This window comes from Pavona decussata, unplaced genomic scaffold, assembly GCF_977016875.1.
Source record: "Pavona decussata unplaced genomic scaffold, jaPavDecu1.1 SCAFFOLD_114, whole genome shotgun sequence".
In the NCBI taxonomy this organism is placed as follows: domain Eukaryota; kingdom Metazoa; phylum Cnidaria; class Anthozoa; order Scleractinia; family Agariciidae; genus Pavona; species Pavona decussata.
Window position 1 is genome coordinate 6,025,041 of NW_028145528.1, and position 17,460 is coordinate 6,042,500.

General features: G+C 38.9%; 2 protein-coding genes across 3 annotated transcripts in view; both read left to right on the plus strand.

Annotated features, from left to right (window-relative positions):
• Positions 1–17,460, plus strand: part of LOC146470456 (perlucin-like protein) — a 71,622-nt gene that overhangs the window by 36,784 nt on the left and 17,378 nt on the right. Inside the window, exon 2 of one of the 2 annotated variants that reach the window (XM_085122604.1) lies at positions 7,548–7,981. In XM_085122604.1, the coding sequence (XP_084978730.1) occupies positions 7,548–7,981 (434 nt within the window). Of the gene's footprint in view, positions 1–39; positions 659–7,547; positions 7,982–17,460 lie in introns of those variants that run through there. The other variant, XM_085122606.1, reaches the window with a different exon arrangement.
• Positions 1–17,460, plus strand: part of LOC146470457 (lithostathine-1-like) — a 68,366-nt gene that overhangs the window by 33,606 nt on the left and 17,300 nt on the right. The window lies entirely within an intron of this gene.

Sequence of the window (17,460 nt, forward strand, 5' to 3'; positions counted from 1 at the left end):
TAGAAATTACTTGTAACATTCCCACTTCTTTCCTTGCAGATGCTCTAACTTGTCCATTTAACTGGAACACCTTCAACGGCTACTGTTATCTGGCGAGCAGCTCTGTCAAGACCTGGCACCAGGCCCAAGCATATTGCAGATCACTGAGAGGAGAGCTGGTGAAAATTACCAGCGCAGAAGAAAACAGCTTCGTCTTGGCGCTGGCAAGGCAAAAGGCCCCGTCACGTAAACAGATTTGGATCGGCCTCCAGTGGGACACGCGCATCAGAAAATTCATGTGGTCCGATGACTCTGTTCCAGTCTACAAGAGCTGGGCTCCAGGTGAACCGAATGGAAACGCCAGGGAACCATGCGGGAACATGTGGACTGGGCACGCAGGCCTTTTAATCCGCGCGTCTGGGTACTGGAATGACATCCCTTGTAGAGTTCATTCAAGTTTGCCCTGCGGTTTTGTCTGCAAGAGGGTTCCCTAGGTGATCAGCCAGCCTTTCACTCGCGATCAATGCCGAATGTAGTGCGATGGTGGTTCATAACTATATAGACTAAACTCGGGATCCTTCACGTATCAAAGGACATTAAACTTTATTGGAATAAAAACAGTACTAAACAATGGATTGTAGAAGTAAAATCGGCTTGACAATAAAAAAGTGATCGTGAATTCTGTTTCTTGTTTTCTATGACTTTAACCCACTCACCTCTCCTTCCTCCATAGCACTTCCAAGGAGCGAATTTTCCAACGGCCTCAAATTCCCACTTGGAAATAGAACCACAGTTACAAAACCCACCAACATTTATTTAAATGGTGAATCAGTAGGCTAAGGTTGGTGTTGAGTTAATCATCTACAGCATAACGAAAAAAGGATTACGCTATTGTTCTACTTCACACTGTAGGGGTAATATTTTAGGATTGATTTTATACTTTAGTGAGCGATTTGTTTAGGCCCTGCCAAAAGCTTCTTGTCGCTTAAAATGTAACTAAATACATATCAATGCAATTGCAAGTTGCTTACCATTTAACCACAAGCTTAATACACCACCTACCACAGGAAAGGGCTGTTTGATAGCTTTTATCCGAGTGACCACACTTTAGGATTTATTCAGTTACACACTCGAAAGTTAGCCACAATGTACAGTATGGCCGTGAAACACTCTCTACCAAAGGAACTGAACTATTGCCAGTATGATCGCTTGATTTCAGTGGCCACACTCAGGATTTCAGTCAAACACTCGAACGGTTGAGGCACATTGCACAGTATAACAAACACTGACTACCACACTGTAAAAATATTACTCGATGGCTTTTATCTGAATAGTCACACTTTAGGGTTTCATTCACAGACACAAAAGCTAACACAAGCTTCTGAATACTTTGCAAAAGAGACTGGTAACAAATGAAAGCAAAATGATTAACTTGGGAAATTTTCTCAAACCAGGCTACAAGACATGACTGAAGGGCACTTATAAAGAGAACTTATATTTTTGGCTTACGACGGAGACAAATAAGAAGTTCACAAAAATCTCTGCGCTTTTTGTAACAGAAAGTTTGTATTAGGAATGATCAAATATCGAGCGCCTTTCATTTTGATCAATGCAGTCAATGGAAAACAAATATTTGTCTAATGGTGCAAACAGTGACATTTTTCAAGGCCGGATCAAGTACTCGCAGTGCCTAGCTGATGTTTATGGTATCGTTTAATTCGAATTGTACAAAAGTGAGCCCTTTAAAACCTGATAATGATTTCAAATTAGCGTCCCCATCCTGCTTGGCTTGCTGTTAACATAGTTTATAAAAGAAGCATGGCTACTGTTTCTAGTACTAGTTCGAAGTCCTCGCCGTTCTGAAGATGGCCAAGACTTGACTGAACTGACTGCAAAAACTTTCTTTGGAAGGAATTTTACATAAGATTTAAGGGGACACCTTGGCGGCGATCAAACTTTATTTCATTTGTAAATTAGCCAGTCGAAGTTCCGGCATGTCAACAAGTTGGCACGACAACCACAAAGGTCTCTGAATGTTAACACCAATTGACAGCAACAATTACAATTTGCGTCCATGGTGGATGAATTGTGTTTTTTTTTTTTTTCAAATACATCACAGAATTTTTGTTTTTTCCTTTTTGATTCGGCTGCAACTCGATGTCAACTTCACTCGATTATCGCTTGATAGTTGACCCTGACTGTTACTAATTCAAACATTACTATTTTTCCTTTGTCGTTAAAGATCACCTTAACATGCAGTAAAATTTGCATCATAAGTTTAACAAGCACTGTATATAGCATCGCAAGTACTAAGCGAACATCTTCATGAAACCCCCCTTCTCAGGAAAAACCTGTTTAGAATCTAATTATGTGTCGTAAGTATAGCCAAAGTTAACTCCGGTATACCGAAAACAAGTTAGGAACACGGACAAAAAGTTCCGACAATGTTGGTAGTTTGGTTTGTGTGTGCTGTGTTTGCAGTCCTCTACATAGCGCGACTTATCGCTACGTACCAATCCACATATATAGAGTAGGGTTCAGTGGTTTGCAGCGACGAATTACGAAATTCAAGCCATTTTTATGGCAACAGCTACCAAATTATTAAGAAAAATTGTCTTCACGCTAGATTGTGTGATTCTGTTTGACCTGAGGGTTAACCAAACTGTACTGACGTCAGTGTACTAATTTATGAAATTGTCCACCGGATGTCAGTGATGGATAAAAATGGATTTTGCTCACTTTCCCCTAAAAACTTATCATTTTTGACAGGGAAAGAGAGAAATTTAGCTTATGAGTTAACGACGGAACCTTATAGTCATGGATATGAATTTTCTTTAATTTCAAATGAAACCAGGAAGAGGGATAAATTGCAATCACTTCGCTAAATGTGTCGATTAGTAGCTCCAAAGTAATATATCACCGATTCATCCTACTAAATGGCCCCGCTCTCACCAAGAAAAAATCAGTTATAATTCCTGAGATTTTAATTACTGGAAACATCTTACAATTACCGCTGGATGAAGCAGCGGTAAAAAGGACGTGATTCATGGGGCACGATCCGTTAATGATCAAGATGTCATGAGGCCCTGCCAGGGTGAATTCCGACAAGCGACATGGCCCAAAAAGTAGCGACAGCGCATGAAATAAATTCGCGACAAAAGACAACTTTTCTCGACAAAACTCCAACAGTGACAATAAGGCCGAGAATTAACGACAAAGAACGGTGATTTCATATGTTTTTACACTGAATTTTAGTGTGATGTAAAGGCCAACAAGGGGAAAGTTTGACCAACAAAAAAAAGACAATAAATTTTCTCTAAATTCTGGTGTGAGCGCGGGCTCATCATCCGGCAGTGCACGCAGAGCCGAAGTCACAAGGTAAGCGTGTGTGGGTCTGAGGTGATAAAGAACCTCTGCTCGCGATCTATTTTCCGCATCTTGCACCGTTTTTCTTAACCTTAAATTCCGACAAGGACAAACTATTTTCATTAAATTTCCGACAGCGACATGTAGCACTGACAAAACACCGACACGGGACATTTTAAAATTCAGACAAGCGACACGGGACCCCCCCCCCCCCCCCTGGCAGGGCCTCTGTCATTTGTCTCTGTTTCGCTCAAGAGAAAACAGGAAACAAGAAGAATGAAAAATCATCATCTTGATGAACAAGTGAATTCTTACAGGTTGTATTTAGAGATAGAGTAAGATGTTTGGTAATGAGAAGCGATGTTCTGATCTTGTCAGTGCAACCGAGGCTAGTTAGACCTTTCAATCATGTTGTCTTTCCACTGTCTTACTAGACAAAACAATTAATTTGAAGTAGAATTTTTATTATGCAAAACTGATTTGTTTTTCTTTACGTAACGCAATACAGATTACTGAATGTCGAAAGACTTTAGAAAGAGTAAGAGCTATAGAGAGTTAAGAGAAGCGGCAAAATGAAGTTGGCTCCTCAGTGCCAAGCTGTAAGTCGTACATTGAAGGTACTGAATAGATGTAATAATGCTTTTTGTGACACAAAACTACGCTGACTATTAATTCAGTGTCTTCCATTCTTTGTTCTTGTTTCAACTCGTTGCTCAGTGAGACGAATACAGTTTCTTGTTTAGCGGCATGTATTTAACCCACTCACTTCTTCTTTCTCCCTTAACCTTCTAAACTACTGACTACGAAGTTGCCAACTGAGTAAGGTTTTCGCAAGGACCAAACAATTTGATAAGAACCGTGCATATATATAGTTTAACAATTCAGTAACCGTTCATTTGAATAGTCACACAGTATATTGAGGTTGACTAAAGGGAATGACTCAAAACCTAGAACCTCCATCTAGAGCATAACGGTGAAGTACGCACTTTATGTATACTTGAGACAGATCGTTTGTAGGATGTAAACGACTTGTTTCCGGGCCACAAGCTCCAAGCTTTAAATTTAATCGTGCACGTATCAAAATGGTTTACCTTTTATCCGCTACTTGCTCAGTAGCTTGAACTTGAATGGTCACTCGATCGCTTTAGTTTTCATCCACAGTGTCAAAAGTAAGAACCACCTTGCCGGTGCAGCATAATCAACATGAACTACATTAAACTACAAAAGCTATAATTTGAATTTTCACACTTTAGCATGTCATCCACAGACTCAAAAGTAAGAACCACTTTGCACAACATAATCAACATTACTACCTAAAACAGTAAAGCAAAAGCTATAATTTGAATGGTCACACTTTAAGATTGCTTCCAGACTTTTAGTAGAGCCTTCTTATACCGCAGACCTAAACAGTACCACAATAATCAGTTCAAAATAAAGATTTCAAACACGCAGACCTGAATGGTAAGAATATACAGAACAAGATAGTACTGGCCAATGAAAGTTGAATGCGTCGCCACACGATACTATAATGATCTTATCCACAGCATCTTAAAAGTTAAGATCTCATCGGCAAACACAAAAGTAACAACAACCTCGTAAAGCGCTATAAACTGTTACTTACCCAAGAAAGCAGAGAAAAACTTGCATTTCGATAGTCATACTTTAGGATTTAATCCACAGACGCAAACATTAGAACCACTTTGTAAAGCATAATAAACAATACCATAGGCAAGTACTGCTCAGTTAATCTCAGTTAATTTCATCACAGGCCCAGTCAGACCCACTTTTAAAGGCTTAACAAACATTCTACACACAAAGGTACTGCTAAGTAGCTCAGTTAAGGATTTATCCACAGACTCAACAGTTAGAGCCAAATTGTACAGCATGGCGAACACTTCGTCGATTTGAGTGACCGCACTTATAACGGATTTCTTCCACAAACTCAAAAGTTAGAACCACATTGTACAACATAAGAAACACCGACTACCACAGGAAAGCACTATTCGATAGCTTTCATTTAAATTGTCACACTTTAGGAATTTATCCACCAACACAAAACCTAGCACCGCTTTATTGACACGTAACAAACGACAAAAACAAAATAAAACAATAGTTAACTTGGGAAATTTCCCCAAACCACGCTACAAGACCTGGAGCGTTCTCTAGGGAGAATTTATATTTGGAGCTAACGATGGATAAAAATAAACAGTTCACAAAAATCTTGGCACGTTTTGCAACAGAAAGCCAGTTTTTACAATCAGATTTCGATAAGTTAAGCATCTCGTCTCCCAAGTAATATGCACACTGGCCTGAAGTATAGACCTCATTCAGCAACAATGGCTGTCATGTCTCTCTTTCTTTAGTGGCTGGCTTAGCCAGAAGCTCAATAAAATCAAGTACAAAAACATCAAAACTCTTGTAATGGCGGTATTTTATGTGGCCTCGGCCGTTTACTGAAAGAGCGGATAAACTTTTATACAGTGTAAAAGTTATCGACCGGATAACTTCACTTTTTTCCAGCTACTGAATAGTGATTTCATCCTCTGATAAGTTTGACAGTTTTGGTTTCGAAGGATTGTACAAACTTAACTGATTATTACGGAACAATTTACTCGGGTTCCCAAGACCTTTATCACAGAAAATTAGCTTCTTGTGCACGTCTGCCAAAGCGGAACAATTTGAAATGTCACATGAGAAGAACATCCCAAAATAGGTTATGTTGTAAAGTTCGATCAAGAGTGTTATCGTCTTGAGGGCTGAAAAGTTACGAGTGTGACAAAATTGCTCGCGAGATTCTGGACCCCCTACCTTTCTCAGTTTAAGAATTAAAGTTCCCGTATTTTTATCTTTCCTAAAGTTCAATTCGACTATACTTTCCGTATTATTATTTTGGCTGAAAAGTCCTAAGGCTGTTTAACAGCAAAGTCTATTTTCTTTATGTTAATGGTACTTTGGTGAAGTTCATGGAATATTTTGTTTAGTCTTTCGAGGCTGAGTTGGTTCCGCATGAACTGCGAAACAGAAAGGAAGTGTTTCAGAAGTGACAGTTACAGCTCACATTAAGTGAATATTTTATTTAGTTTTTGGGAAGCGAAGTTGGTTCCGCATGAACTGCAAAAGAGCAAGGAATTGTTTCACAAGTAACCGGTTACAGCTCATATTAAGCGAATATTTTATTTTGCCTTTTGAAGCCAAGTTTGCCTGAACAGTAAAAGAAAAAAGCGTTTCATAAGTAATAGTTTCCAGCAGAACATAATGCTGTGTCTTCGCTCTCCAAGAAGCATATTTCCAGTCATGCCGCAAAGCACAAGAATGATTTTCGGAGTTCGCAAAAACAAGCTCCTCCGCCTGGTAGTTTATCAAACAATCTACAGACCCCTTGGTTTTAACCGAATTCGCGGTAAAGAACTCAGCAAAGCCGTTTCGAGGCGCTGTCAGCTGGGATTCGGTAATTTCGCCCTTGCTTTTAAAGAGCGAACGGGGTTTGAAGCAAGAAACTCGGCACCTCTGCTTAAAACTTAAGAAGCAGTTAAGTTTCCATTATTGTGACGTTATTGTCTTGATGAAGCATCAACTTCCGAAAATTACCAATAAAATAGTGTATGGAAGCTATTAAGGAGAATTAAGTTTTTAAGTTTATAACAAACTTACGAGGTTTGACGTCAGTGCTGGCCAGAGAATTCGGATCTTTCTTATGAATTCAAATAAATTTATACCGCCATTGCCAGTACCTCAAGGCACTAAAACAGCTCTTGACTACTATCGAGAATGAGCCACCAAGAAAATAAAGAGTGCCAAGTGAGTTGCCCAGCTGCCGATGTTGCTAAAAGATATCAAGATTTTATAAAGTTTAGATCTCAAGTTATGGCGACTTGGTATGGATCATCGTTCGGCACACTAATGACTATTTTATTCTCGATTCCTGTTTCAACTCGATCACTGATACCGTGGGGCATGAAACTGAAATACGAACACAAATTTTTCTGAGATCAGGACAGGGAGGCAACAACTCAAAACAAACTTCTTTCAGTTTTCAGTCGCTTTTCATCATCTCGTTATGCCAATCCGGTTAAAAGGGTCCAATGTCCAAACTCAATATTTTAACCAGATGCTGTTGATTCTCGATTATCAGCAATTTCCAACCACAGCACTCCACGTCCTATTAGTAATTTCTTGTAACATTCCCACTTCTTTCCTTGCAGACGCTCCGCCTTGTCCCTTTTACTGGAACACCTTCAACGGCTACTGTTATCTGGCGAGAAGCTTCGCCAAGAGCTGGCAACAGGCCCAAGCATATTGCAAAGCACAAAGAGGAGAGCTGGTGAAAATTACCAGCGCAGAAGAAAACAACTTCGTCTTGGCGCTGGCAAGGGAAAGAGCCCCGTCACGTAAGCAAGTTTGGATGGGCCTCCAGTGGGACTCGCGCATCAGAAGCTTCGTGTGGTTCGATTACTCGCTTCCAGTCTACAAGAACTGGGCTCCACATGAACCGAATGGAAATGCCAGGCAACCATGCGGCAGCATGTGGACTGGGCACGCAGGCAATTTGGGACGCGCGTCTGGGTACTGGAATGACTTCCCTTGTAGAGTTTTCCGACATTGGCCCGTCGTTTTTGTCTGCAAGAGGGTTCCCTAGGTGACCAGCCGGCCTTTGAATTTTTGACTCACGATCAAAGCCGAATGTAGTGCGATGGTGGTTCATAACTATATAGATTAAACTCGGGATCCTTCACGTATAAAAGGACATTAAACTTTACTGGAGTGAAAACAGTTCTTAAAATTGTATTGTAGAAGTAAAAACGGCTTGACAATAAAAAAGTGATCGTGAATTCTGTTTGTTGTTTTCTATGACTTTAACCCACTCACTTCTTCTTCCTCCATAACACTTCCAAGGTGCGAATTTTCCATCGGCCTCAAATGCCCACTTGGGAAGAGAACCACAGTTACAAAACTCAGAAACCTTTATTTAAATGGTGAATTAGTAGCCTAAGATTGATGTTGACTGAATCCAAGGACTTTAAAATTACAACTTTCATCTACAGTACAAAGGCAAAGGACTACGCTATTGTTCTTCTTCATGAAGGGTTCACATTTTAGGATTGTTTTTATACTTTAGTAAGCGATTTGTTTCGGTCTCGCCAAAAGCTTCTAGCCGCTTAAAATGTAACTGGATCAGTACATGTCAAATGTAATTGCAAGTTTCTTTACCATTTAGCCACGCGCTTAATGCACCATTGTGGTTTTATTCGAATAGTTACACAGTTAGAATTTCATTCAATGAATGGAAGAGACAAGTGCAGATCAAACTGGGCTAATGAATGGGAAAGCTTTAAGATTTCATCCATAGACTCATAAACGGAATAGAGTTGCGTTGTAGAGCAGAACTGAACAGAACCAAAAATATTTGGTGATAATCTAATAGCTTTAACTTGAACGTTTAAACTTTATCCACAGACTCAAACGTAATTAAGAACCACTTTGTGCAGCACAATCAACATGCAATACTACACAAAAGGATAGAGCAAAAGCTATACCTTTTTAATAGTCATACTTTAGTATTTTATCCACAGACTTAATGTACGAACCACTTGCTGCAGCATAATCAGCATTATTACAGAAAAGCACAGAGCAAAAGCTTTAATTTGAGTGGTCCACCTTAATTTTTCATCTACAGACTCAAAAGTAAGAACCACTTTGTGCAACTGAGAATCAACATTACTACAGAAAACCATAAAGCAAAGCTAAAATTTGAATGGTCACACTTTAGTATTGCATCCACAGCTTCAAAAGTAAGAACCACTTTGCACAGCATAATCAACATTACAACATAAAAACACAGAGCAAAATCTATAATTTGAATGGTCACACTTTAGTATTTCATCCACAGGCTCAAACGTTAGAGCCACATGAACGTAGTGGACAACAAACACTTCCTACCACAGGAAAGGGCTGTTTGATAGCTTTCATCCGAGAGACAACACTTTATAGGATTTTATTCAGTCACACACTCGAAAGTTTGGCATCATTGTACAACATAACAAACACTAGCTACCACAGCGAAAAAATATTACTCCATGGCTTTCATGTGAATAGTCACACTTTAGTTTCATAGTTTCATCCACAGACACAAAAACGGCTAACACAAGCTTTTGAATACTTTGCAAAAGAGACTGGTAACAGATGAATGAAAATGATTAACTTGGGAAATTCTCCCAAACTAGGCTACAAGAAATGACTAAAGCACACTATCTAAAGAGAATTTATATTTTGAGCTTACTACGAAGAGAAATAATTGGAAAACATACATTTCTCTAATCAGCGCTAACAGTGACTTTTTCACGGCCGAATTAAGTACTCGCAGTGCCTAGCTGATGTTCATGATACCGTTTGAATCGAATTGTACTAAAGCGAGCCCTTTCACTTCAACCTAATAATGACTTCAAAATATATAGCGTCTCCATCGTGCTTGGCTCGCTGTATACATACTTTATAAAAGAAGCATGGCCACTTTCTACCACTAGTTCGAAGTCCTCGTCGTTCTGAAGATGGCCAAGACTTCAACTGACTCCAAAGTTCTCTGAATGTCTACACCAATTGACAGCAACAATTACATTTTGCGTTCATGGTGGATGAATTGTGGTTTTTTCAAATACATCACGGAATTTTTGTTATTTCCTTTTTGATCTGGCTGCAACTCGATGTCAACTTCACTTGATTATCGCTTGGTTGACCCTGACTAGTCAAACATTACTTTGTCGTAAACGATACCTCCATATGAAATCCAATTTGCATCATTAGTTAAACAAAAACTGTATAAACGCTTGATTCTGTAATTCTGTTTGACTTGTCAACCAAACTGTGCTAAAGTCAGCGCACTAATTTACAAAATTTTTGATGCCGGATGTTGGGCAAAGGTCAGTGATGGATAAAACTGGATCTTGGTCACTTTTCCCAAAAATTTTAACATCTTTGACAGGAAAAACAGAGAATTTTAGCTGACAATTTAACGACGGAACCGCAGAGACATGGATATGAATTTTCTTTAATTTCAAATGAAACCAGGAAGAGGAATAAATTACAATCACTAGAGATTCGCCCTACTAAATCGCTACGCTATCACCAAAAAAGAAGATTCCTTGAGATTTTACTGGAAACATCTTGCGATTACCGGACATGATCCAATAATGATCAAGATATCATTTCTCTCAGTTTCACAGAGAAAACAGGAAACAAGAAGAATGAAAAATCATCATCTTGATGAACAACTGAATTCTAACAGGTTGTATTTTAAGAAAAAGTAAGATGTTTGGTAATGAGAACGAATGATTTGATCATGTCAGTGTAGCAGACTCGGACGTTGGACCTCCGAAGGGGTACTCCCAAAAAAAATGGAGAGGGGTGTGCGGCCCGCTTCCCAAAACCCTTACCCTATTTATGACCAAAATCTGCGATTTTCCCTACCCTATTTATGACCTGACCAAAAATTTGATACCCTATTTACGACCTGGTAGTGTCTGGTCAACTTCAGTTGAAAAACCCCTGGAGTCCAGCGCGTGACCGGAGCGCATGACAAGCCGTTGCGGCACGTACACAGTTGCTGTAGGCATCATGATGAAGAAGTAGCTTCTTCGAAAAAAAAAAAACCATATAAGGGAGTACCCCCCGGGGTTGGACCTTTCAATCATCTGTTGCGTTCCCACTGTCTTACTAGATAAACAAAATTTAATGTTAAATCTTCATTATGCAAAAATACCAAAAACTTGGATTCAAGATTTTGGCATTCCAAAATCGTGAATTCAGGATTTTGGCGTGGACCTAACTCTTTGTCATAACTCTACGCAAACAACTCTATTGCTAGTCGACCTATCTCATTGTCTCTATGCAACACAAGACAGATTTCTCAATGTCGACGGTCTTTTTGACTGATGAGTGAGAGCTATGGAGAATTAACGAGAGGCGGCAAAATGAAGTTGGCTCTTCAGTGTCAAGTGGTAAGTCATATATTTTACCTACTCGACAGGTATAATTCAGCTTTTTGTGTCACAAAACTAAGCTGACTAGCAATTCAGCGACTCTCTTTTTTCCGCCGAGGTGTTTACTTCCATTATTTGTTCTTGTTTCAACTCGTTACTCAGTGAGACGAATACATTCGCGTCATTAGTATTTTCTGACTCATTCGCCTGCCGTGGATCAGTAGCGGTGAGATTCAAGACGGATACAAATTTCACCCGACACCAGCGTCAGCCAGACGAAAACTAAGATGAAACTGTTTATAGCTCTAGCGCTTTGCATGGTAATTTTATGCGTATCAGGTATGGTTTGGACGGTTTCTTATTTAACCTCAGTGATTTATGTTTCAAATTAAACTCGATGATTTCCTAAATCCAAATTGAAAGAGATAATATTATAGACCGACTCATCCCATATTAAACGGAATCAAGACTAAATCGCTACTACAGACATAAAGTAAAGATATGTTTTTTTCTATCTAATGACTGCGATCTAACGTTGATTATTTATGCGCTAAACGTTCCTTCCACTGTGTAAGTTCAATATGTTAAAAGGCTAAGGCGTTTAATATATGAACATTTCAGATATATATATCAAGGCCATTTTAAAATAATAATTGATTTCCCTCCACCCTCAGCCAACCGATCGTATATTAACACAAACAAATATTTATCGCAGTATCTTCAAAAGCACTGGCAACTGGATTTTTCTTACTCTCTATTAACACTTCTCATTTTCAGGCTCTCGTTGATTTTGTCCCCTTCGCTGGACTCGGTTCAAAAGCTACTGTTACCCGGTGAGTAGTTTCATCAAAACCTGGGACCAGGCCCAAGCATACTGCAGATCACTGAAAGGAGAGCTGGTGAAAATTAACAGCGTAGAAGAAAACGAGTTTGTGCTGACGCTCATAAGGCGAAGGACCCCTGCGCTACAACAGGTTTGGATCGGCCTCAAGTGGGACTCGAGCCTCAAGGAATATCTCTGGTCTGATCTCTCAACTCCAGTATACAAAAACTGGGCTCCACATGAACCGAATGGTTATGCTAAGGAGCCTCGTAGCAACATGTGGTTAACCGGGACATACAGGCATTGCTGGATACTAGAATGACCTCCCTTGTAGATTGCTCTCACATTTGCCTTGCGGTCTTGTCTGCAAGATGATTCCTCAGTAGACAAGCCCTGAACTTCACTCACGATCAAAGCCGAAAGTAGTGTGATTTAATGGCCAGTTACTATGGACTAAACACGGGATCCTTGATGTATTACTAAACGGACATTTAAAATTTCAGTGAAGTAAAAACAGAACTTAACAGTGGATTGTAGATTTAAAATCGGCTTGACAGCAAAACAGTAATCATGAACTGTTTCTTGCTTATCATGACTTTAACACACTCGCTTCTTCTTCCTCCATTGACTTCTAAAATACTGCCTACAAATTTGCCAAAGGGCGAAAATTTTCACAAGGGGAATATTTGACAAGACCCATAGTTTAACAACTCAGTAATATTTATCTGAATGGTCACTCATTGTATTAAGATAGACTAAAACCAATGAATCAAAAGTTAGAACCACCATCTATAACAATGATGACGGAGAAGTACTACTTTATTCGCTATACTTCAGATTGATATTTTGTAGGACGTAAAGTGGCTTGTTTCAGCGCCACAAGCTCCAACGTTTAAGTTTAATCATAAACGTATTAAAATGGTTTACCGTTTATCCGCATGCTTAGATCGAAGAACAAACAGTATGTACAACTGCAAAGGAGTACTGAAGCTTGAACTTGAATGGTCGCACTTTAAGATTTCATTCACAGACTCATGAAAGTAAAAACCACCTTGCATAGCATAATGAACATTACTTTCTAAAACCATTAAGCAAAGCTATAATTTGAGTGGTCATACTTTATTTTTTCTTCCACAGACTCAAGAGTAAGAACAATTTTGCACAGCATAAACAATATTTATACTACATAAAACTATAAAACAAAAGCTATAATTTGAATGATCACCCTTCAGAGTTTCATCCACAGTTTACAAAGTAAGAACCGCTTTGTGCAGCATAATCGACATTACTACATAAAACCCTCCGGTCAATGGAAAACAAACATTTCTCTAATAGCGCAAACAGTGACATTTTTCACGACCGCATAAAATACTCTCAGTGCCTAGCTGATCTTCATGATATCGTCTGAACCGAATTGTACTAAAGTGAGCTCTTACACATCAACCTGATAATGATTTCAAATTAGCGCCTCCATCGTGCTTGGCTCGCTGTTAAGATACTTTATAAAACACGGAGACATGGCCACTGTTTCTAGTACTTGTTCGGGGTCCTCGTTGTTCTGAAGATGGCCAAGACTTGAACTGACTCCAGAAACTGGAAGGAATCTTACATAAGATTTTAGGGGACACCTTAGCGGCGATCAATGAATGAATGAATGAATGAATGTTTATTTCCCATAATTATAAGTAACATGAGAAGTACATAGTGCAATTTACATTGAAGTCGGGAGGAAGACTAAAGAAACCCTTACGGGCTTTTACAAAGTAGTCCCCCTTTGATTCAAATTACATTTTTAAGCTAAATTAATCAGGATATCAGGTTTGGTGTACAAATAACAGTAACAATAAAAGGTGCAAGTAAAATTATGTAAGTTAACGCCTATATCATAATATTTATTACCTTTGTAAATTAGGACGAAGTTTTGGCGTGTCAACAAGTTGGCACGACAACCAAAACGTTCTCTGAATGTCTACACCAATTGACATCAGTTGACAATTGTGTTTGTTTTTTTCAAATACATCACAGAATTTTTTTTTTTTTTTCCTTTTTGACTCGGCTGCAACTCGATGTCAACTTCACTTGATTATCGTTTAAGAGTTGACCCTGACTACAGTCGAACGTCCTGTAAGCGACCACTCATAATGTCAAGGACATGTGGTGACATACGGGAGGTGGTCGCTTACCAGAGGTCAGACCACAGGGGGTCTAAATTTCGGGTAATTACATATAGTAATTGCCAGTGCTTATCGAAACCCAAAGTAATAACTTTTCTTTAGACTGCCTGATTTAGGAGCAAAGAGTAAACGGCACTTTTACAATGTTACATTTCAAGCATTTCAAAACATCTACAACTTTCGTGTTTGTTTGTTTGTTTGTTACATAATCGATATCCAGTTGACGTTCTTTATCGCCACAATTTTTCTGTTGAGTAATACAAGGTTGAGAGAGTCATCACCGGTCATGCATATACATCTATGCTATAATTTTGCAAGATAAGAGCTAGAGTTAATTTTTCCTGCAAGGGATTCAACCTGATTAAAGTTTATTTCTGTGTACATTATAGTGCATATGTATGTTATCAACTGTTTCAATGCTAAGCCGTAGTTCTGGAGACACTTCCGGTAGCTCCGGCTCCGGCTTTAATAAGGCGTCCCCTGTAATGATGTGGGCCAATATGTTACAGCGACACATTTTGCAATTTCCGATCGTGGGAGAAACATCAGATTGTGTGTCCAGTGGTCGGCTACGGGAGGTTCAAAACAAGTGAAAATTTTAAACAATTATCTCTAAAAGTGGTCGCTTACGAGAGGTGGTCGCCTACGAGAGGTTCCATCTATAGTGATTTGACTTGGAAACTTTTGGTATTTTGGAAAAGTGGTCGCTAATGAGAGGTGGTCGCTTGCAAGAGGTGGTCGCAAAGGGAGGTTCGACTGTACTGTGCGAACATCTTCATGAAATCTTCCTTCTTAGGAAAAACCTGTTTACAATCTAATTATGTGTCGTAAGTATAACCAAAGTTAACTCTGGTATACCGAAAACGAGTTAGGAAAACGGACAAAAAGTTCCGACAATGTTGGTAGTTTGGTTTGTGTGTGCTGTGTTTGCAATCCTCCATCATAGCGCGACTTATCGCTACGTACCAATCCACATATATCCAGTGGGGTTCAGTGGTTTGCAGCGACGAATTACGAAATTTAAGCCTTTTTTATGGCAACAGCTACCAAATTATTAAGACTGAAAATTGTCCTCATGCGACCGTATCCAATGCTAGATTCTGCAATTCTGTTTGACCTGAGGGTTAACCAAATTGTACTCAGACGTCGCGTCAGTGTGCTAATTTACGAAATTGTCGACGGGATGTTGGGCAAAGATTAGTGATGGATAAAACTGGATTTTGCTCACTTTCCCCTAAAAAGTTACCATTTTTGACAGGGAAAGAGAGAAATTTAGCTTACAAGTTAACGACGGAACCGCATAGTCATGAATATGAATTTTCTTTAACTTCAAATGAAACCACGAAGAGGAAAAAATTACAATCACTAGAGATTCAAATCACCTTGCTCTCACCAAAAAAACAATTCCTCGAGATTTTACTGGAAACATCTTACGATTACAGCTGGATGAAGCGGGCCGGTAAGAAAAGACGGTCATGGGGTACGTACCAATAATGATCAAGATATCATTTCTCTCAGTTTCGCTTTTAAGAAATCAGGAAACAAGAAGAATGGGCATCATCATCTGAATTCTTACCGGTTGTATTTAAAGACACAGTAAGATATTTGGTAATGAGAACCAATTTTGATTTGTAATTAGCTTTCTTGGATTGTAAAGCGCCTTTGATCATTTAGATGTTAAAGGGCGCTATATAAGTATTAAAATTTAATTTTAATTTTAACCAATGTTTTGATCTTGTCAGCGTAGCCGACTCGGACGTTGGACCTTTCAATCATCTGTTGTCTTTCTACTGTCTTACTAGACAAACCATTAAATATGAAGTAGAATGTTCATTATGCAAAATTGATTTTCTTGTCTTTATATAACACAATACAGATTCCTGAAGGTCGAACGACGTTTGAACGAGTGATCATGAGATCTATGGACTGAGAAGCGACAAAATGAAGTTGGCTCTTCAGTGCCAAACAGTAAGTCGTCGAATTTTAACTCACAAACTACGCTGACTACCAATTCAGCGACTCTCTTTCCACTGGCTTGGTGTTTACTTCCATTATTTGTTCTTGTTTCAACTCGTTACTCAGTGAGACGAATACAGTCGCGTCATCAGTATTTTCTGACTCATTCGCCTGCCGTGGATCAGTAGCGGTGACAATGAAGACGGATACAAATTTCACTTGACACCAGCGTCAGCCAGACGAAAACTAAGATGAAACTGTTGTCAGCTCTAGCGCTTTGCATGGTAATTTTATGCGTATCAGGTATGGTGTGGAACGGTTTGTTATTTAGCTTGAATGATTTATATTTAGCATTTAACTCGATGATTTCCTAAAGCTAAACTAAAAGAGATAATACTATACACCGGACTCATCCCATATTTGAAAATGAATCAGCACTAAATCATTACTATAGCTTTTAGTTTCAGATATTTTTCTCTCTCTGATGATAGAGATCTAAAGATAATTTTTAATGCGCTAAAAGTTCATTCCACTATGTAAGTTCTGTTGAAAGGCTAAGGCGTTAAATATGTTCTTTTAAATATCTATATCAAGGCCATTTCAAAATAATAATTCCATGCCTTGGCTACATTTTCTCGCCACCTTCAGACAACCGATTCAAACGTAAACAGTTGAATTAAAAGGGTCTACTAAAAATAATACCCTCCAGGATGGAAAAGAGTTGCCAAGTGATTTGCGAAGGCTGTATTGTATTCTTGATTCCTGTTTCAACTCACTCACTGATGAAGAATACAAATTCTCCTGAGATCAGGGACAGCCTGGCAAGACTAAAATCAAACTTCTTTCGGTTTTATCGCTTTACATCGCCTTGTGATGCCGTTCAGGTTGAAAAAGGTCCAACGTCTTTGTCAATTTTATCTACGGCGATTTTTATTTAAAACTGACTTAGTTGCGAGAATTGTACTAAAATGGAGAATCGTACAGTAAGATTTTTAAGCCTATCCGATAAAAGCCAGCCTAAAATAAAATAAAACTGAACCCCATAATTAAACGACAACTGAATGAAAAAGCTATCTGCAGAAAAACCTTGAGAACTGTACGCTAAATACTTTTTGACACTTAAAAGTGTTTTCACTCGAATATTGATTGTTCGTTCCATCAGCTGAGAACCCCGGCAATTCAAACTTGA